The 15694-nt window shown below is 45.3% G+C and overlaps 1 protein-coding gene across 1 annotated transcript in view; it reads right to left on the bottom strand.

Annotated features, from left to right (window-relative positions):
- LOC311102050 (teneurin-4-like) overlaps positions 1–15694 on the bottom strand; it is a gene marked incomplete at both ends in the record, with an annotated part of 156975 nt that overhangs the window by 109688 nt on the left and 31593 nt on the right. Inside the window, 1 exon segment of the mRNA XM_084143265.1 lies at positions 14835–14855. Within this exon segment, the coding sequence (XP_083999391.1) occupies positions 14835–14855 (21 nt within the window).

The following is a 15694-nucleotide window of genomic DNA, read 5'->3' as shown; positions in this document are numbered from 1 at the left end:
ATCCCTACAGTGCCTTGAGAAAGTATTCACACCCCTCAACTTTTTTTTTTTTTATACACATTTTGTTGTGTTACAGGGTGGGATTAACATTTATTTAATTGTCATATTTTGGTAAACGATCTACAAAGGATACTCTGTAATGTCAAAGTGGAAGAAACATTCTAACATTTGTAAAAGATTTATGAAAATAAAACACTGCTATACAGTTGAAGTCGGAAGTTTACATACACTTTAGCCAAATACATTTAAACTCAGTTTTTCACAATTCCTGACATTTAATCCTAGTAAAAAAGTCCCTGTCTTAGGTCAGTTAGGATCACCACTTTATTTTAAGAATGTGAAATGTCAGAATAATAGTAGAGAGAATGATTTATTTCAGCTTTTATTTCTTTCATCACATTCCCAGTGGGTCAGAAGTTTACATACACTCAATTAGTATTTGGTAGCATTGCCTTTAAATTGTTTAACTTTGGTCAAACGTTTCGGGTAGCCTTCCACAAGCTTCCCACAATAAGTTGGGTGAATTTTGGCCCATTCCTCCTGACAGAGCTGGTGTAACTGAGTCAGGTTTGTAGGCCTCCTTGCTCGCACACACTTTTTAAGTTCTGCCCACACATTTTCTATAGATGGAGGTCAGTGCTTTGTGATGGCCACTCCAATACCTTGACTTTGTTGTCCTTAAGCCATTTTGCCACAACTTTGGAAGTATGCTTGGGGTCATTGTCCATTTGGAAGACCCATTTGGGACCAAGATTTCACTTCCTGACTGATGCTGCCACCCCGCGCTTCACGGTTGGGATGGTGTTCTTCGGCTTGCAAGACACCCCTTTTTCCTCCTAACATAACGATGGTCATTATGGCCAAACAGTTCTATTTTTGTTTCATCAGACCAGAGGACATTTCTCCAAAAAGTACGATCTTTGTCCCCATGTGCAGTTGCAAACCGTAGTCTGGCTTTTTTATGGCGGTTTTGGAGCATTGGCTTCTTCCTTGCTGAGCGGCCTTTCAGGTTATGTCGATATAGGACTCGTTTTACTGTGGATATAGATACTTTTGTACCTGTTTCCTCCAGCATCTTCACAAGGTCCTTTGCTGTTGTTCTGGGATTGATTTGCACTTTTCGCACCAAAATACGTTCATCTCTAGGAGACAGAATGCGTCTCCTTCCTGAGCGGTATGACGGCTGCGTGGTCCAATGGTGTTTATAGTTGCGTACTATTGTTTGTACAGATGAACGTGGTACCTTCAGGCGTTTGGAAATTGCTCCCAAGGATGAGCCAGACTTGTGGAGGTCTACAATTATTTTTCTGAGGTCTTGGCTGATTTATTTTCATTTTCCCATGATGTCAAGCAAAGAGGCACTGAGTTTGAAGGTAGGCCTTGAAATACATCCACAGGTACACCTCCAATTGACTCAAATTATGTCAATTAGCTTATCAGAAGCATCTAAAGTCATTACATTATTTTCTGGAATTTTCCAAGCTGTTTAAAGGCACAGTCAACTTAGTGTATGTAAACTTCTGACCCACTGGAATTGTGATACAGTGAATTATAAGTGAAATAATCTGTCTGTAAACAATTGTTGGAAAGATTACTTGTGTCATGCACAAAGTAGATGTCCTAACCGACTTGCCAAAACTATAGTTTGTTAACAAGAAATGTGTGTAGTGGTTGAAAAACTAGTTTTAATGACTCCAACCTAAGTGTATGTAAACTTCCAACTTCAACTGTATCTTGATTACATAAGCATTCAACCCCCTGAGTCAATGCATGTTAGAAACACCTTTGGCAGTGATTACAGCTGTGCGTCTTTCTGGGTAAGTCTCTAAGAGCTTTGGACACCAGGATTGTACAATATTTGCACATTATTCTTAAAAAAATTCTTCAAGCTCTGTCAAGTTGGTTGTTGATCATTGCAGACAGCCATTTTCAAGTCTTGCCATAGATTTTTAAGCCAATTTAAATCAAAACTGTAAATAAGCAACTCAGGAACATTCAATGTCGTCTTGGTAAGTAACTTCAGTGTATATTTGGCCTTGTGTTTTAGGTTATTGTCCTGCTGAAAGGTGAATTTGTCTCCCAGTGTCTGTTGGAAAGCAGACTGAACCAGGTTTTCTTCTAGCATTTTGCCTGTGCTTAGATCTATTCAGTTTATTTTTATCCTAAAAACTCTCTAGTCCTTGCCGATGACAAGCATACCCATAACATGATGCAGTCACCACTATGCTTGAAAATATGAAGAGTGGTACTCAGTGATGTGTTGTGTTGGATTTGCTCCAAACATAATGCTTTGTATTCAGGACATTGCCACAATTTTTGCAGTTTTACTTTAGTGCCTTGTTGCAAACAGGATGCATCTTTTGGAATATTTTATTTCTGTACATGCTTCCTTCTTTTCACTCTGTCATTTAGGTTAGTATTGTGGAGTAACTACATTGTTGTTGCTCCATCCTCAGTTTTCTCCTATCACAGCCATTAAACTCTGTAACTGGTTTAAAGTCACCATTGGCCTCATGGTGAAATCCCTGCGCCTGTATCTTTGTAGTGACTGGGTGAATTGATACACCATCCAAAGTGTAATTAACAATTTGCTCAAAGGGATATTCAATGTCAGATTTTTTATTTTTACCCATCTACCAATAGGTGCCCTTCTTTGCGAAGATTTGGAAAACCTCCCTGGTCTTTGTGGTTGAAATATCTGTTTGAAATCCACTGCTCGACTGAGGGACCTTACATATAATTGTATGTGTGGGGTACAGAGATGAAGTACTCATTCAAAAATAATGTTAAACACTATTATTGCACACAGAGTGAGTCCATGCAACTTATTATGTGACTTGTTAAGCACATTTTTACTCCTGAACTTATTAGAGGTTGAATACTTGTTGTCTCAAGACATTTCATCTTTTCATTTTTAATTAATTTGTAAAAGATTCTAAAAACATAATTGCACTTTGACATTATGTGGTATTGTGTTGTAGGCCAGTGACACAAAATCTCAATTTAATCCATTTAAATTCAGGCTGTAACACAAAAAATATGGAAAAAGTCAAGGGGTGTTAATACTTTCTAAAGGCATAGGGTGCCATTTACAGATGTAGGATCTTCATTTGATCACCCCGTTTGCAGGAAATGTAAAACTTGTAGTGCATTAGAGGGTTAAAAAGGCTTCTGAAGTTTGTAATTTCCACTTTGACATTTCAGACTTGATTTTTACAATACAAAAAAATGTATCAACCCCTACAAAAATTTCTATTATAGTCCACATAATAATTCACATTTCTGTTGCTTCAAGATTATTTTCCTGCTGTAGTAAACTAGCTCAAATTAAGATCCTACGTCTGTACGAAAGCAGCCACAATGTAAGAATGGATGGATTTAGGAACTCATACAGTAGGATGATGAAATACATAGGAGGTAACTCACAGTGTGAATGAAGGACAGATAGGAGGTAACTCACAGTGTGAATGAAGGACGGATAGGAGGTAACTCACAGTGTGAATGAAGGACAGATAGGAGGTAACTCACAGTGTGAATGAAGGACAGATAGGAGGTAACTCACAGTGTGAATGAAGGACAGCAAACCATGAAATATAAAAGAAAATAAACAAAAAAACGTGACATATACCTGAAGTTACACTTGGAATTGATTTACTACACAACGCTGCTGCGTGTGGCCTGAGAAGAGCCTGAATACAGTGTATCAGCTGCTGCGTGTGGCCTGAGAAGAGCCTGAATACAGTGTATCAGCTGCTGCGTGTGGCCTGAGAAGAGCCTGAATACAGTGTATCAGCTGCTGCGTGTGGCCTGAGAAGAGCCTGAATACAGTGTATCAGCTGCTGCGTGTGGCCTGAGAAGAGCCTGAATACAGTGTATCAGCTGCTGCGTGTGGCCTGAGAAGAGCCTGAATACAGTGTATCAGCTGCTGCGTGTGGCCTGAGAAGAGCCTGAATACAGTGTATCAGCTGCTGCGTGTGGCCTGAGAAGTGCCTGAATACAGTGTATCAGCTGCTGCGTGTGGCCTGAGAAGTGCCTGAATACAGTGTATCAGCTGCTGCGTGTGGCCTGAGAAGAGCCTGAATACAGTGTATCAGCTGCTGCGTGTGGCCTGAGAAGAGCCTGAATACAGTGTATCTAGCGGCTACCTGTACTGTGGCTGTGTTTCATACAGCACCCCCTTGGGACTCTCTTATGGAGACATGATCTGCATCCCAAATGGCACCTTATTCCCTTTCTAGTGCACTACTTTTGACCAGGGCCCATAGGGGAACGGGGTGACCGAATATACAACTGAGCTGAACGGCCAAAATCCAAACACATCATGCCCCCTCCAAGACCGAAGAAAGAGCAGCCCAGCTACAAGCCAGCTAGCTACTCTATTAAACGCCAGCTAGCTACTCTATTAAACGCCAGCTAGCTATTCTATTAAACACCATCTAGCTACTCTATTAAACACCAGCTAGCTACTCTATTAAACACCAGCTAGCTACTCTATTAAACACCAGCCAGCTATTCTATTAAACACCATCTAGCTACTCTATTAAACACCAGCTAGCTACTCTATTAAACACCAGCCAGCTACTCTATTAAACACCAGCTAGCTACTCTATTAAACACCAGCTAGCTACTCTATTAAACACCAGCTAGCTACTCTATTAAACACCAGCTAGCTACTCTATTAAACACCAGCCAGCTACTATATTAAACACGAGCTAGCTACTCTATTAAACACCAGCTAGCTACTCTATTAAACACCAGCTAGCTACTCTATTAAACACCAGCTAGCTACTCTATTAAACACCAGCTAGCTACTCTATTAAACACCAGCCAGCTACTATATTAAACACGAGCTAGCTACTCTATTAAACACCAGTTAGCTACTCTATTAAACACCAGCCAGCTACTATATTAAACACGAGCTAGCTACTCTATTAGACACCAGCCAGCTACTCTATTAAACACCAGCTAGCTACTCTATTAAACACCAGCTAGCTACTCTATTAAACACCAGCCAGCTACTCTATTAAACACCAGCCAGCTACTCTATTAAACACGAGCAAGCTACTCTATTAAACACCAGCTAGCTACTCTATTAAACACCAGCTAGCTACTCTATTAAACACCAGCTAGCTACTCTATTAAACACCAGCCAGCTACTCTATTAAACACCAGCCAGCTACTCTATTAAACACGAGCAAGCTACTCTATTAAACACCAGCTAGCTACTCTATTAAACACCAGCTAGCTACTCTATTAAACACCAGCTAGCTACTCTATTAAACACCAGCCAGCTACTCTAATAAACACCAGCTAGCTACTCTATTAAACACCAGCTAGCTACTCTATTAAACACCAGCTAGCTACTCTATTAAACACCAGCTAGCTACTCTATTAAACACCAGCTAGCTACTCTATTAAACACCAGCTAGCTACTCTAATAAACACCAGCTAGCTACTCTATTAAACACCAGCTAGCTACTCTATTAAACACCAGCTAGCTACTCTATTAAACACCAGCTAGCTACTCTATTAAACACCATTGTGTGTGTGTCATCTATTAAACAGCGACCCCTACCCCTACCCTATCCTATCCATACCCTATACCTACCCTATCCCTACCCTACCCTACCATATACCTTACCCCTACCCTACCATATACCCTACCCTACCCTACCATATACCCAACCCCTACCCTACCCTATCCCTACTCCTACCCTACCCTACCCCTACCCTATCCCTACTCCTACCCTATATCCATATCTGTGAAAGACAGATAGATAGCATCTGAAGAGTGTTAAGTCAACTAATGTTGGGGTCGTAGGGTAACTATAGGTGAACTAATCACTATTGCTCTGCCACTGCTTTGGCTCTTAGACCAAATCAATACACCTGTTACAGACAGACAGGGGAAAAACTGATATTTTATAGTGAGCTCAAAGCGTTCTTGTCTTTTAAGAGGAGGTGATGAGTTGGAGCTAGTGGTAAAGAAGAAGGGAGAGGTGAGAGTAGTGAGGGGCTCAGATCTGCCAAACAGGATGATCATTACCCTGGCGTCCATCGTAACCTGTCTGTCAGCATGACATCATTCAAACAGGATTAAGACAGAACACACACACACACACACACACACACCCTCAAAACCAAAAATCCAACCTTGAGCTTCCAGCTTTCTGTGAGGCCGGGGAAGGGCGGCCGAGTGCCAGACCTGATATTCTCATGAGGCTTCGAGGTGCACAGCGGGACGAGTAGGTCTGTGGCACTGGCTGGCATCTCAAATGCCACCCTATTCCCTATAAAGTCAAAAGTAGTGCACTATATAGGGAATAGGGTGCCATTTGGCACGCTGCCACTGTCAGCTCCTGTACATAATTCTGAATGACAATTGACCTTCTGCTGTAGGGGCGATGACAGGGGCCTACAGAAAACCACAGGGCCAACCTGTCACTGTAGGGGCGATGACAGGGGCCTACAGGAAACCACAGGGCCAACCTGTCACTGTAGGGGCGATGACAGGGGCCTAGAGAAAACCACAGGGCCAACCTGTCACTGTAGGGGCGATGACAGGGGCCTACAGAAAACCACAGGGCCAACCTGTCACTGTCAGAACACTGACCAGTCTGACTGGGATTATTTTAGTCCACAGCCAAAACCGGTTTGGTCCTAGATGGGAACATGACTCCCCATACGGCAGGAGTAGGTCAAACCGGTTTGGTCCTAGATGGGAACATGACTCCCCATACGGCAGGAGTAGGTCAAACCGGTTTGGTCCTAGATGGGAACATGACTCCCCATACGGCAGGAGTAGGTCAAACCGGTTTGGTCCTACATGGGAACATGACTCCCCATACGGCAGGAGTAGGTCAAACCGGTTTGGTCCTACATGGGAACATGACTCCCCATACGGCAGGAGTAGGTCAAACCGGTTTGGTCCTAGATGGGAACATGACTCCCCATACGGCAGGAGTAGGTCAAACCGGTTTGGTCCTAGATGGGAACATGACTCCCCATACGGCAGGAGTAGGTCAAACCGGTTTGGTCCTAGATGGAAACATGACTCCCCATACGGCAGGAGTAGGTCAAACCGGTTTGGTCCTAGATGGAAACATGACTCCCCATACGGCAGGAGTAGGTCAAACCGGTTTGGTCCTAGATGGAAACATGACTCCCCATACGGCAGGAGTAGGTCAAACCGGTTTGGTCCTAGATGGGAACATGACTCCCCATACGGCAGGAGTAGGTCAAACCGGTTTGGTCCTAGATGGAAACATGACTCCCCATACGGCAGGAGTAGGTCAAACCGGTTTGGTCCTAGATGGGAACATGACTCCCCATACGGCAGGAGTAGGTCAAACCGGTTTGGTCCTACATGGAAACATGACTCCCCATACGGCAGGAGTAGGTCAAATAAAACTATGGCCCTCAATTCCTGGATAACTGCATAACCTCGCTCTCTCATAAAACTATGGCCCTCAATCCCTGGATCGATCCATCCATCCATTCCGTCCATCCATCCATCCATCCATCCATCCATCCATCCATCCATCCATCCATCCATCCATCCATCCATCCATCCATCCATCCATCCATCCATCCATCCATCCATCCATCCATCCATCCATCCATCCATCCATCCATCCATCCATCCATCCATCCATCCATCCATCCATCCAGGTTATCAGCCCTGGGTTGCATGCAGAACCAGCCTGGCCTGCAGAGTCCATGTAGTGTTGGAAACATGGACACGCAAACCATGAGGCAAATGCCCTGACCTTCAGCTACTTCCAGGACTGACTGACTCTCTGACTCTCTCTATATTCAGTGACAACGTCTAGTTTGTGGAGGATAATTGGATTTAGCTGCATGCTGGCATAGCTCAGTGTAGCCATGGAGGGGAAGGGGGCATAGCTGGAGCGGGTGGGGACATCCTTAGTGGGTGGGGTCACTGCACAGCGCAGCACACACAGGACGCACGCATGCACACAAACACAAACGCTGCAAAAATGATGATGGCGCCGAAGGGGATGGCTGCCGTTTTATGGACTCTTAACCAACCGTGCAATTTTGTGTGTTTTTTTCGCATTGTTTGTAACTTATTTTGTACACAATGTTGCTGCTACCGTCTCTTATGACCGAAAAGAGCTTCTGGACATCAGAACAGCGATTATCCACCTTGAACTGGACAAATCATTTTTCTTTAATGAGTTGGACGAGAGGGATTTGCTCCAGACAGAGCCCTCATCCGGAAGGAGATCGGGGCGCCTGGTAAGGAGCCGGCGACGAGTGGCTAATCTTCCTTTGCCATCGATACTATTGGCCAACTTACAATCGCTTGATAATAAAGTGGACCAACTACAGGCACGAATATCCTACCAACGGGACATTAAAAACTGTAATATCTTATGTTTCACCGAGTCGTGGCTGAACGAAGACATGAATAACATACAGTGGGGAAAAAAAGTATTTAGTCAGCCACCAATTGTGCAAGTTCTCCCACTTAAAAAGATTAGAGAGGCCTGTAATTTTCATCATAGGTACACGTCAACTATGACAGACAAAATGAGAAAAAAAAATCCAGAAAATCACATTGTAGGATTTCTAATGAATTTATTTGCAAATTATGGTGGAAAATAAGTATTTGGTCAATAACAAAAGTTTCTCAATACTTTGTTATATACCCTTTGTTGGCAATGACACAGGTCAAAAGTTTTCTGTAAGTCTTCACAAGGTTTTCACACACTGTTGCTGGTATTTCGGCCCATTCCTCCATGCAGATCTCCTCTAGAGCAGTGATGTTTTGGGGCTGTCGCTGGGCAACACAGACTTTCAACTCCCTCCAAAGATTTTCTATGGGGTTGAGATCTGGAGACTGGCTAGGCCACTCCAGGACCTTGAAATGCTTCTTACGAAGCCACTCCTTCGTTGCCCGGGCGGTGTGTTTGGGATCATTGTCATGCTGAAAGACCCAGCCACGTTTCATCTTCAATGCCCTTGCTGATGGAAGGAGGTTTTCACTCAAAATCTCACGATACATGGCCCCATTCATTCTTTCCTTTACACGGATCAGTCGTTCTGGTCCCTTTGCAGAAAAACAGCCCCAAAGCATGATGTTTCCACCCCCATGCTTCACAGTGGGTATGGTGTTCTTTGGATGCAACTCAGCATTCTTTGTCCTCCAAACACGACGAGTTGATTTTTTACCAAAAAGTTATATTTTGGTTTCATCTGACCATATGACATTCTCCCAATCCTCTTCTGGATCATCCAAATGCACTCTAGCAAACTTCAGACAGGCCTGGACATGTACTGGCTTAAGCAGGGGGACACGTCTGGCACTGCAGGATTTGAGTCCCTGGCGGCGTAGTGTGTTACTGATGGTAGGCTTTGTTACTTTGGTCCCAGCCCAGTGCAGGTCATTCACTAGGTCCCCCCGTGTGGTTCTGGGATTTTTGCTCACCGTTCTTGTGATCATTTTGACCCCACGGGGTGAGATCTTGCGTGGAGCCCCAGATCGAGGGAGATTATCTGTGGTCTTGTATGTCTTCCATTTCCTAATAATTGCTCCCACAGTTGATTTCTTCAAACCAAGCTGCTTACCTATTGCAGATTCAGTCTTCCCAGCCTGGTGCAGGTCTACAATTTTGTTTCTGGTGTCCTTTGACAGCTCTTTGGTCTTGGCCATAGTGGAGTTTGGAGTGTGACTGTTTGAGGTTGTGGACAGGTGTCTTTTATACTGATAATATCATAGGTACACGTCAACTATGACAGACAAATTGAGAAAAAAAAATCCAGAAAATCACATTGTAGGATTTTTAATGAATTTATTTGCAAATTATGGTGGAAAATAAATATTTGGTCACCTACAAACAAGCAAGATTTCTGGCTCTCACAGACCTGTAACTTCTTCTTTAAGAGGCTCCTCTGTCCTCCACTCGTTACCTTTATTAATGGCACCTGTTTGAACTTGTTATCGGTATAAAAGACACCTGTCCACAACCTCAAACAGTCACACTCCAAACTCCACTATGGCCAAGACCAAAGAGCTGTCAAAGGACACCAGAAACAAAATTGTAGACCTGCACCAGGCTGGGAAGACTGAATCTGCAATAGGTAAGCAACTTGGTTTGAAGAAATCAACTGCGGGAGCAATTATTAGGAAATGGAAGACATACAAGACCACTGATAATCTCCCTTGATCTGGGGCTCCACGCAAGATCTCACCCCGTGGGGTCAAAATGATCACAAGAACGGTGAGCAAAAATCCCAGAACCACACGGGGGGACCTAGTGAATGACCTGCACTGGGCTGGGACCAAAGTAACAAAGCCTACCATCAGTAACACACTACGCCGCCAGGGACTCAAATCCTGCAGTGCTAGATGTGTCCCCTTGCTTAAGCCAGTACATGTCCAGGCCCGTCTGAAGTTTGCTAGAGTGCATTTGGATGATCCAGAAGAGGATTGGGAGAATGTCATATGGTCAGATGAAACCAAAATAGAACTTTTTAGTAAAAACTCAACTCGTCGTGTTTGGAGGACAAAGAATGCTGAGTTGCATCCAAAGAACACCATACCTACTGTGAAGCATGGGGGTGGAAACATCATGCTTTGGGGCTGTTTTTCTGCAAAGCGACCAGGACGACTGATCCGTGTAAAGGAAAGAATGAATGGGGCCATGTATCGTGAGATTTTGAGTGAAAACCTCTTTCCATCAGCAAGGGCATTGAAGATGAAACGTAGCTGGGTCTTTCAGCATGACAATGATCCCAAACACACTGCCCGGACAACGAAGGAGTGGCTTCGTAAGAAGCATTTCAAGGTCCTGGAGTGGCCTAGCCAGTCTCCAGATCTCAACCCCATAGAAAATCTTTGTAGGGAGTTGAAAGTCCGTGTTGCCCAGCGACAGGCCCAAAACATTACTGCTCTAGAGGAGATCTGCATGGAGGAATGGGCCAAAATACCAGCAACAGTGTGTGAAAACCTTGTGAGGACTTACAGAAAACGTTTGACCTGTGTCATTGCCAACAAAGGGTATATAACAAAGTATTGAGAAACTTTTGTTATTGACCAAATACTTATTTTCCACCATAATTTGCAAATAAATTCATAAAAAATCCTACAATGTGATTTTCTGGATTTTTTTTTCTCATTTTGTCTGTCATAGTTGACGTGTACCTATGATGAAAATTACAGGCCTCTCTGATCTTCTTAAGTGGGAGAACTTGCACAATTGGTGGCTGACTAAATACTTTTTTCCCCCACTGTACATACCCCAACCAGAAGCCATGGATTACAGGTCACATCCGCACTGAGCTAAAGGGTAGAGCTGCCGCTTTCAAGGAGCGGGACTCTAACCCGAACGCTTATAAGAAATCCCGCTATGTCCTCCGACGAACCATCAACCAGGCAAAGAGTCAATACAGGACTAAGATTGAATCGTACTACACCAACTCCAAACGCTCGTCCAATGCTCGTCGGATGTGGCAGGGCTTGCAAACTATTACAGACTACAAAGGGAAGCACAGCTGTGAGCTGCCCAGTGACACAAGCCTACCAGACGAGCTAAATTACTTCTATGCTCGCTTCGAGGCAAGTAACACTAAAACATGCATGAGAGCATCAGCTGTTCCGGACGACTGTGTGATCACGCTCTCTGTAGCCGATGTGAGTAAGACCTTGAAACAGGTCAACATTCACAAAGCCACAGGGCCAGACGGATTACCAGGACGTGTACTCCGAGCATGCGCTGACCAACTGGCAAGTGTCTTCACTGACATTTTCAACCTCTCCCTGTCTGAGTCTGTAATACCAACATGTTTCAAGCAGACCTCCATAGTCCCCGTGCCCAAGAACACTAAGATAACCTGCCTAAATGACTACCGACCCGTAGCACTCACATATGTAGCCATGAAGTGCTTTGGAAGGCTGGTCATGGCTCACATCAACACCATTATCCCAGAAACCCTAGACCCACTCCAATTTGCATACCGCCACAACAGAACCACAGATGACGCAATCTCTATTGCGCTCCACACTGCCCTTTCACACCTGGACAAAGGACCACCTATGTGAGAATGCTATTCATTGACTACATCAACATTTACATTTTAGTAATTTAGCAGACGCTCTTATCCAGAGCAACTTACAGTTAGTGAGTGCATACATTTTCATACTGACTACAGCTCAGTGTTCAACACCATAGTGCCCTCAAAGCTCATCTCTAAGCTAAGGACCCTGGGACTAAACACCTCCCTCTGCAACTGGATCCTGGACTTCCTGACGGGCCGCCCCCAGGTGGTGAGGGTAGGTAACAACACATCCGCCAAGCTGATCCTCAACACGGGGGCCCCTCAGGGGTGCGTGCTCAGTCCCCTCCTGTACTCCCTGTTCACTAATGACTGCATGGCCAGGTAATACTCCAACACCATCATTAAGTTTGCCGATGACACAACAGTGGTAGGCCTGATCACCGACAACGATGAGACAGCCTATAGGGAGGAGGTCAGAGACCTGGCCGTGTGGTGCCAGGACAACAACCTCTCCCTCAACGTGACCAAGACAAAGGAGATGATTGTGGACTACAGGAAAAAGAAGAGGACTGAGCACGCCCCCCATTGTCATCGATGGGGCTGTAGTGGAACAGGTTGAGAGCTTCAAGTTCCTTGGTGTCCACATCACCAACAAACTAACATGGTCCAAGCACACCAAGACAGTCGTGAAGAGGGCACGACAAAACCTATTCCCCCTCAGGAGACTGAAAAGATTTGGCATGGGTCCTCAGATCCTCAAAAGGTTCTACAGCTGCACCATCGAGAGCATCCTGACTGGTTGCATCACCGCCTGGTATGGCAACTGCTCGGCCTCGACCGCAAGGCACTACAGAGGGTAGTGCGTACGGCCCAGTACATCACTGGGGCCAAGCTTCCTGCCATCCAGGACCTCTATACCAGGCAGTGTCAGAGGAAGGCCCTCAAAATTGTCAAAGACTCCAGCCACCCTAGTCATAGACTGTTCTCTCTGCTACCGCACGGCAAGCGATACCAGAGCGCCAAGTCTAGGTCCAAAAGGCTTCTTAACAGCTTCTACCCCCAAGCCATGAGACTCCTGAACAGCTAATTAAATGGCTACCCGGACTATTTGCATTGTCCACCCCCCTCCCACCCACTATTTTACGCTGCTGCTACTCTGTTTATTATCTATCCATAGTCACTTTAACTCTACCTACATGTACATATTACCTCAATTACCTCGACTAACCTGTGCCCCCTTCACATTGACTCGGTACCGGTACCCCATGTATATAGCCTCGCTATTGTTATTTTTACTGCTGCTCTTTAATTATTTGTTAGTTTTATTTAATATTATTGTATTTTTTTTTATTTTTTTTGTATTCTTTCTTAAAACTGCATTGTTGGTTAAGGGCTTGTAAGTAAGCATTTCACTGTAAGGTCTACAGCTGTTGTATTCGGCAACATGTGACATTTATTTATTTTTGATTTGCAGGACGCAAACAAACACAAACAAACAAACAAACAAACAAACAAAGCATCACGCATCCTAACTCTAATCCTAACCCTAACCCTAACCCTAACTATTTTTTTGGCTTTTCAGCTAACTAAGCAGCTAACTCTAACCCTAACTCTAATCCTAACCCTAACCCTAACTCTAACCCTAACCCTAACCCTAACTCTAATCCTAACCCTAACCCTAACTCTAACCCTAACCCTAACTCTGACCCTAATCCTAACCCTAACCCTAACCCTAATCCTAACTCTGTGAAGACAAAATAAATCCCTTCTGTCATGTTAATATGTGGCAGAGCTCTTCCTCTGTGGCCTAGCTCTCTGTCATGTTAATATGTGGCAGAGCTCTTCCTCTGTGGCCTAGCTCTCTGTCATGTTAATATGTGGCAGAGCTCTTCCTCTGTGGCCTAGCTCTCTGTCATGTTAATATGTGGCAGAGCTCTTCCTCTGTGGCCTAGCTCTCTGTCATGTTAATATGTGGCAGAGCTCTTCCTCTGTGGCCTAGCTCTCTGTCATGTTAATATGTGGCAGAGCTCTTCCTCTGTGGCCTAGCTCTCTGTCATGTTAATATGTGGCAGAGCTCTTCCTCTGTGGCCTAGCTCTCTGTCATGTTAATATGTGGCAGAGTTAGTGTGCGCGCTAGATATGGTAAGCAGCATTAGGATGGAGGCACACATACACACACATCACACCACTTTTCACACCACTCCTTTTGTCACTCTGTGTGTGACTGTCATCTCTAGCTAGAAGCATAACCCTGTGATAGAATATCAATGAAAAGCTCTTTAGCAGAGGAGAGGAGAGGAGAGGAGAGGAGAGGAGAGGAGAGGAGAGGAGAGGAGAGGAGAGGAGCTATTTAAAGCCTTCATAGAATGACTATCCCCAGAAATATCTGTTATAGCCAGCAGTGTGTTTGTGTGCTTTCAGAACACATAAAGCCATACAGCATGTGTTACGTACGTGCCGTGTCTCAGCAGAGCTCTTTTCAATATGGTTTCATAAATACAACAATGTACTATCAAACAAATTCAGTTCATTTTCACACACAGCAGTGGATCAATAAATACCTCCAAATGAGCCGTCACCCTAAGTACCTAAACTGAAAAGAACTAGCTGTGATCACATCCAGACAGTACTGTAGTTGGCATGCAGCACCAGCAGACATGGTGTGGGTCCCAAATGACACCCTATTCCATATATATATACACACTACTTTTAACCAGAGCCATATAGGACCTGGTCTAAAGTAGTGCACTATCAGGGAATAGGGGTGCCATTTTGGGACGCCCACACGTACTCTAACGTGAGTGGCTTACCTATGCCTGAAATCTTTATTTCTGCCAGAGTAAACCACAGACAGCAGAAAAAGAAAGGGAAATGTTAGTGAAGATTAGTAGATTAGTAATTAGCAAATAATTATGAATAAAACAATAGCAAAGAATTTCCACACTTTAAGATGTCTAACTCTAACATATACCAGGTCTTAAGTCTCTACCCCTCCAGCCTGTCTCCCTCTCCCTCTCCACCCCCCCCCCCCTCTCTACCCTACCCTCCAGCCTCTCTCCCTCTCCCTCTCCACCCCAGCCCTCTCTCCCTCTCCACCCCACCCCTCTCTCCCTCTCCACCCCAGCCCTCTCTCCCTCTCCACCCCAGCCCTCTCTCCCCTACCCTCCAGCCCTCTCTCCCTCTCCACCCCCCCCTCTCTACCCTACCCCTCCAGCCTCTCTCCCTCTCCCTCCCCACCCCACCCCTCTCTCCCCTACCCTCCAGCCCTCTCTCCCTCTCCACCCCACCCCTCTCTCCCCTACCCTCCAGCCCCTCTCACTCTCCACCCCCCCCCCTCTCTCCCTCTCCACCCCACCCCTCTCTCCCCTACCCTCCAGCCCCTCTCCTCCTCTCTCCCCCACCCTCTCCCCTACCCTCCAGCCTTCTCCCTCTCCCTCTCCCTCTCCACCCCCCCCCCTCTCTACCCTACCCTCCTTCTCTCTCCCTCTCCACCCCCCCCCCCTCTCTACCCTACCCCTCCAGCCTCTCTCCCTCTCCCTCTCCACCCCCCCCCTCTCTCCCCTACCCTCCAGCCTCTCTCCCTCTCCACCCCCCCCTCTCTACCCTACCCGTCCAGCCTCTCTCCCTCTCCCTCTCCACCCCCCCTCTCTCCCCTACCCTCCAGCCTCTC

The sequence above is a fragment of the Coregonus lavaretus genome (assembly GCF_964263955.1).
Source record: "Coregonus lavaretus genome assembly, chromosome: 26".
NCBI classification, from domain to species: Eukaryota; Metazoa; Chordata; class Actinopteri; order Salmoniformes; family Salmonidae; genus Coregonus; species Coregonus lavaretus.
The sequence above is the reverse complement of the archived record's forward strand: the minus strand, read 5'-3'. Positions and strand labels throughout refer to the sequence as shown.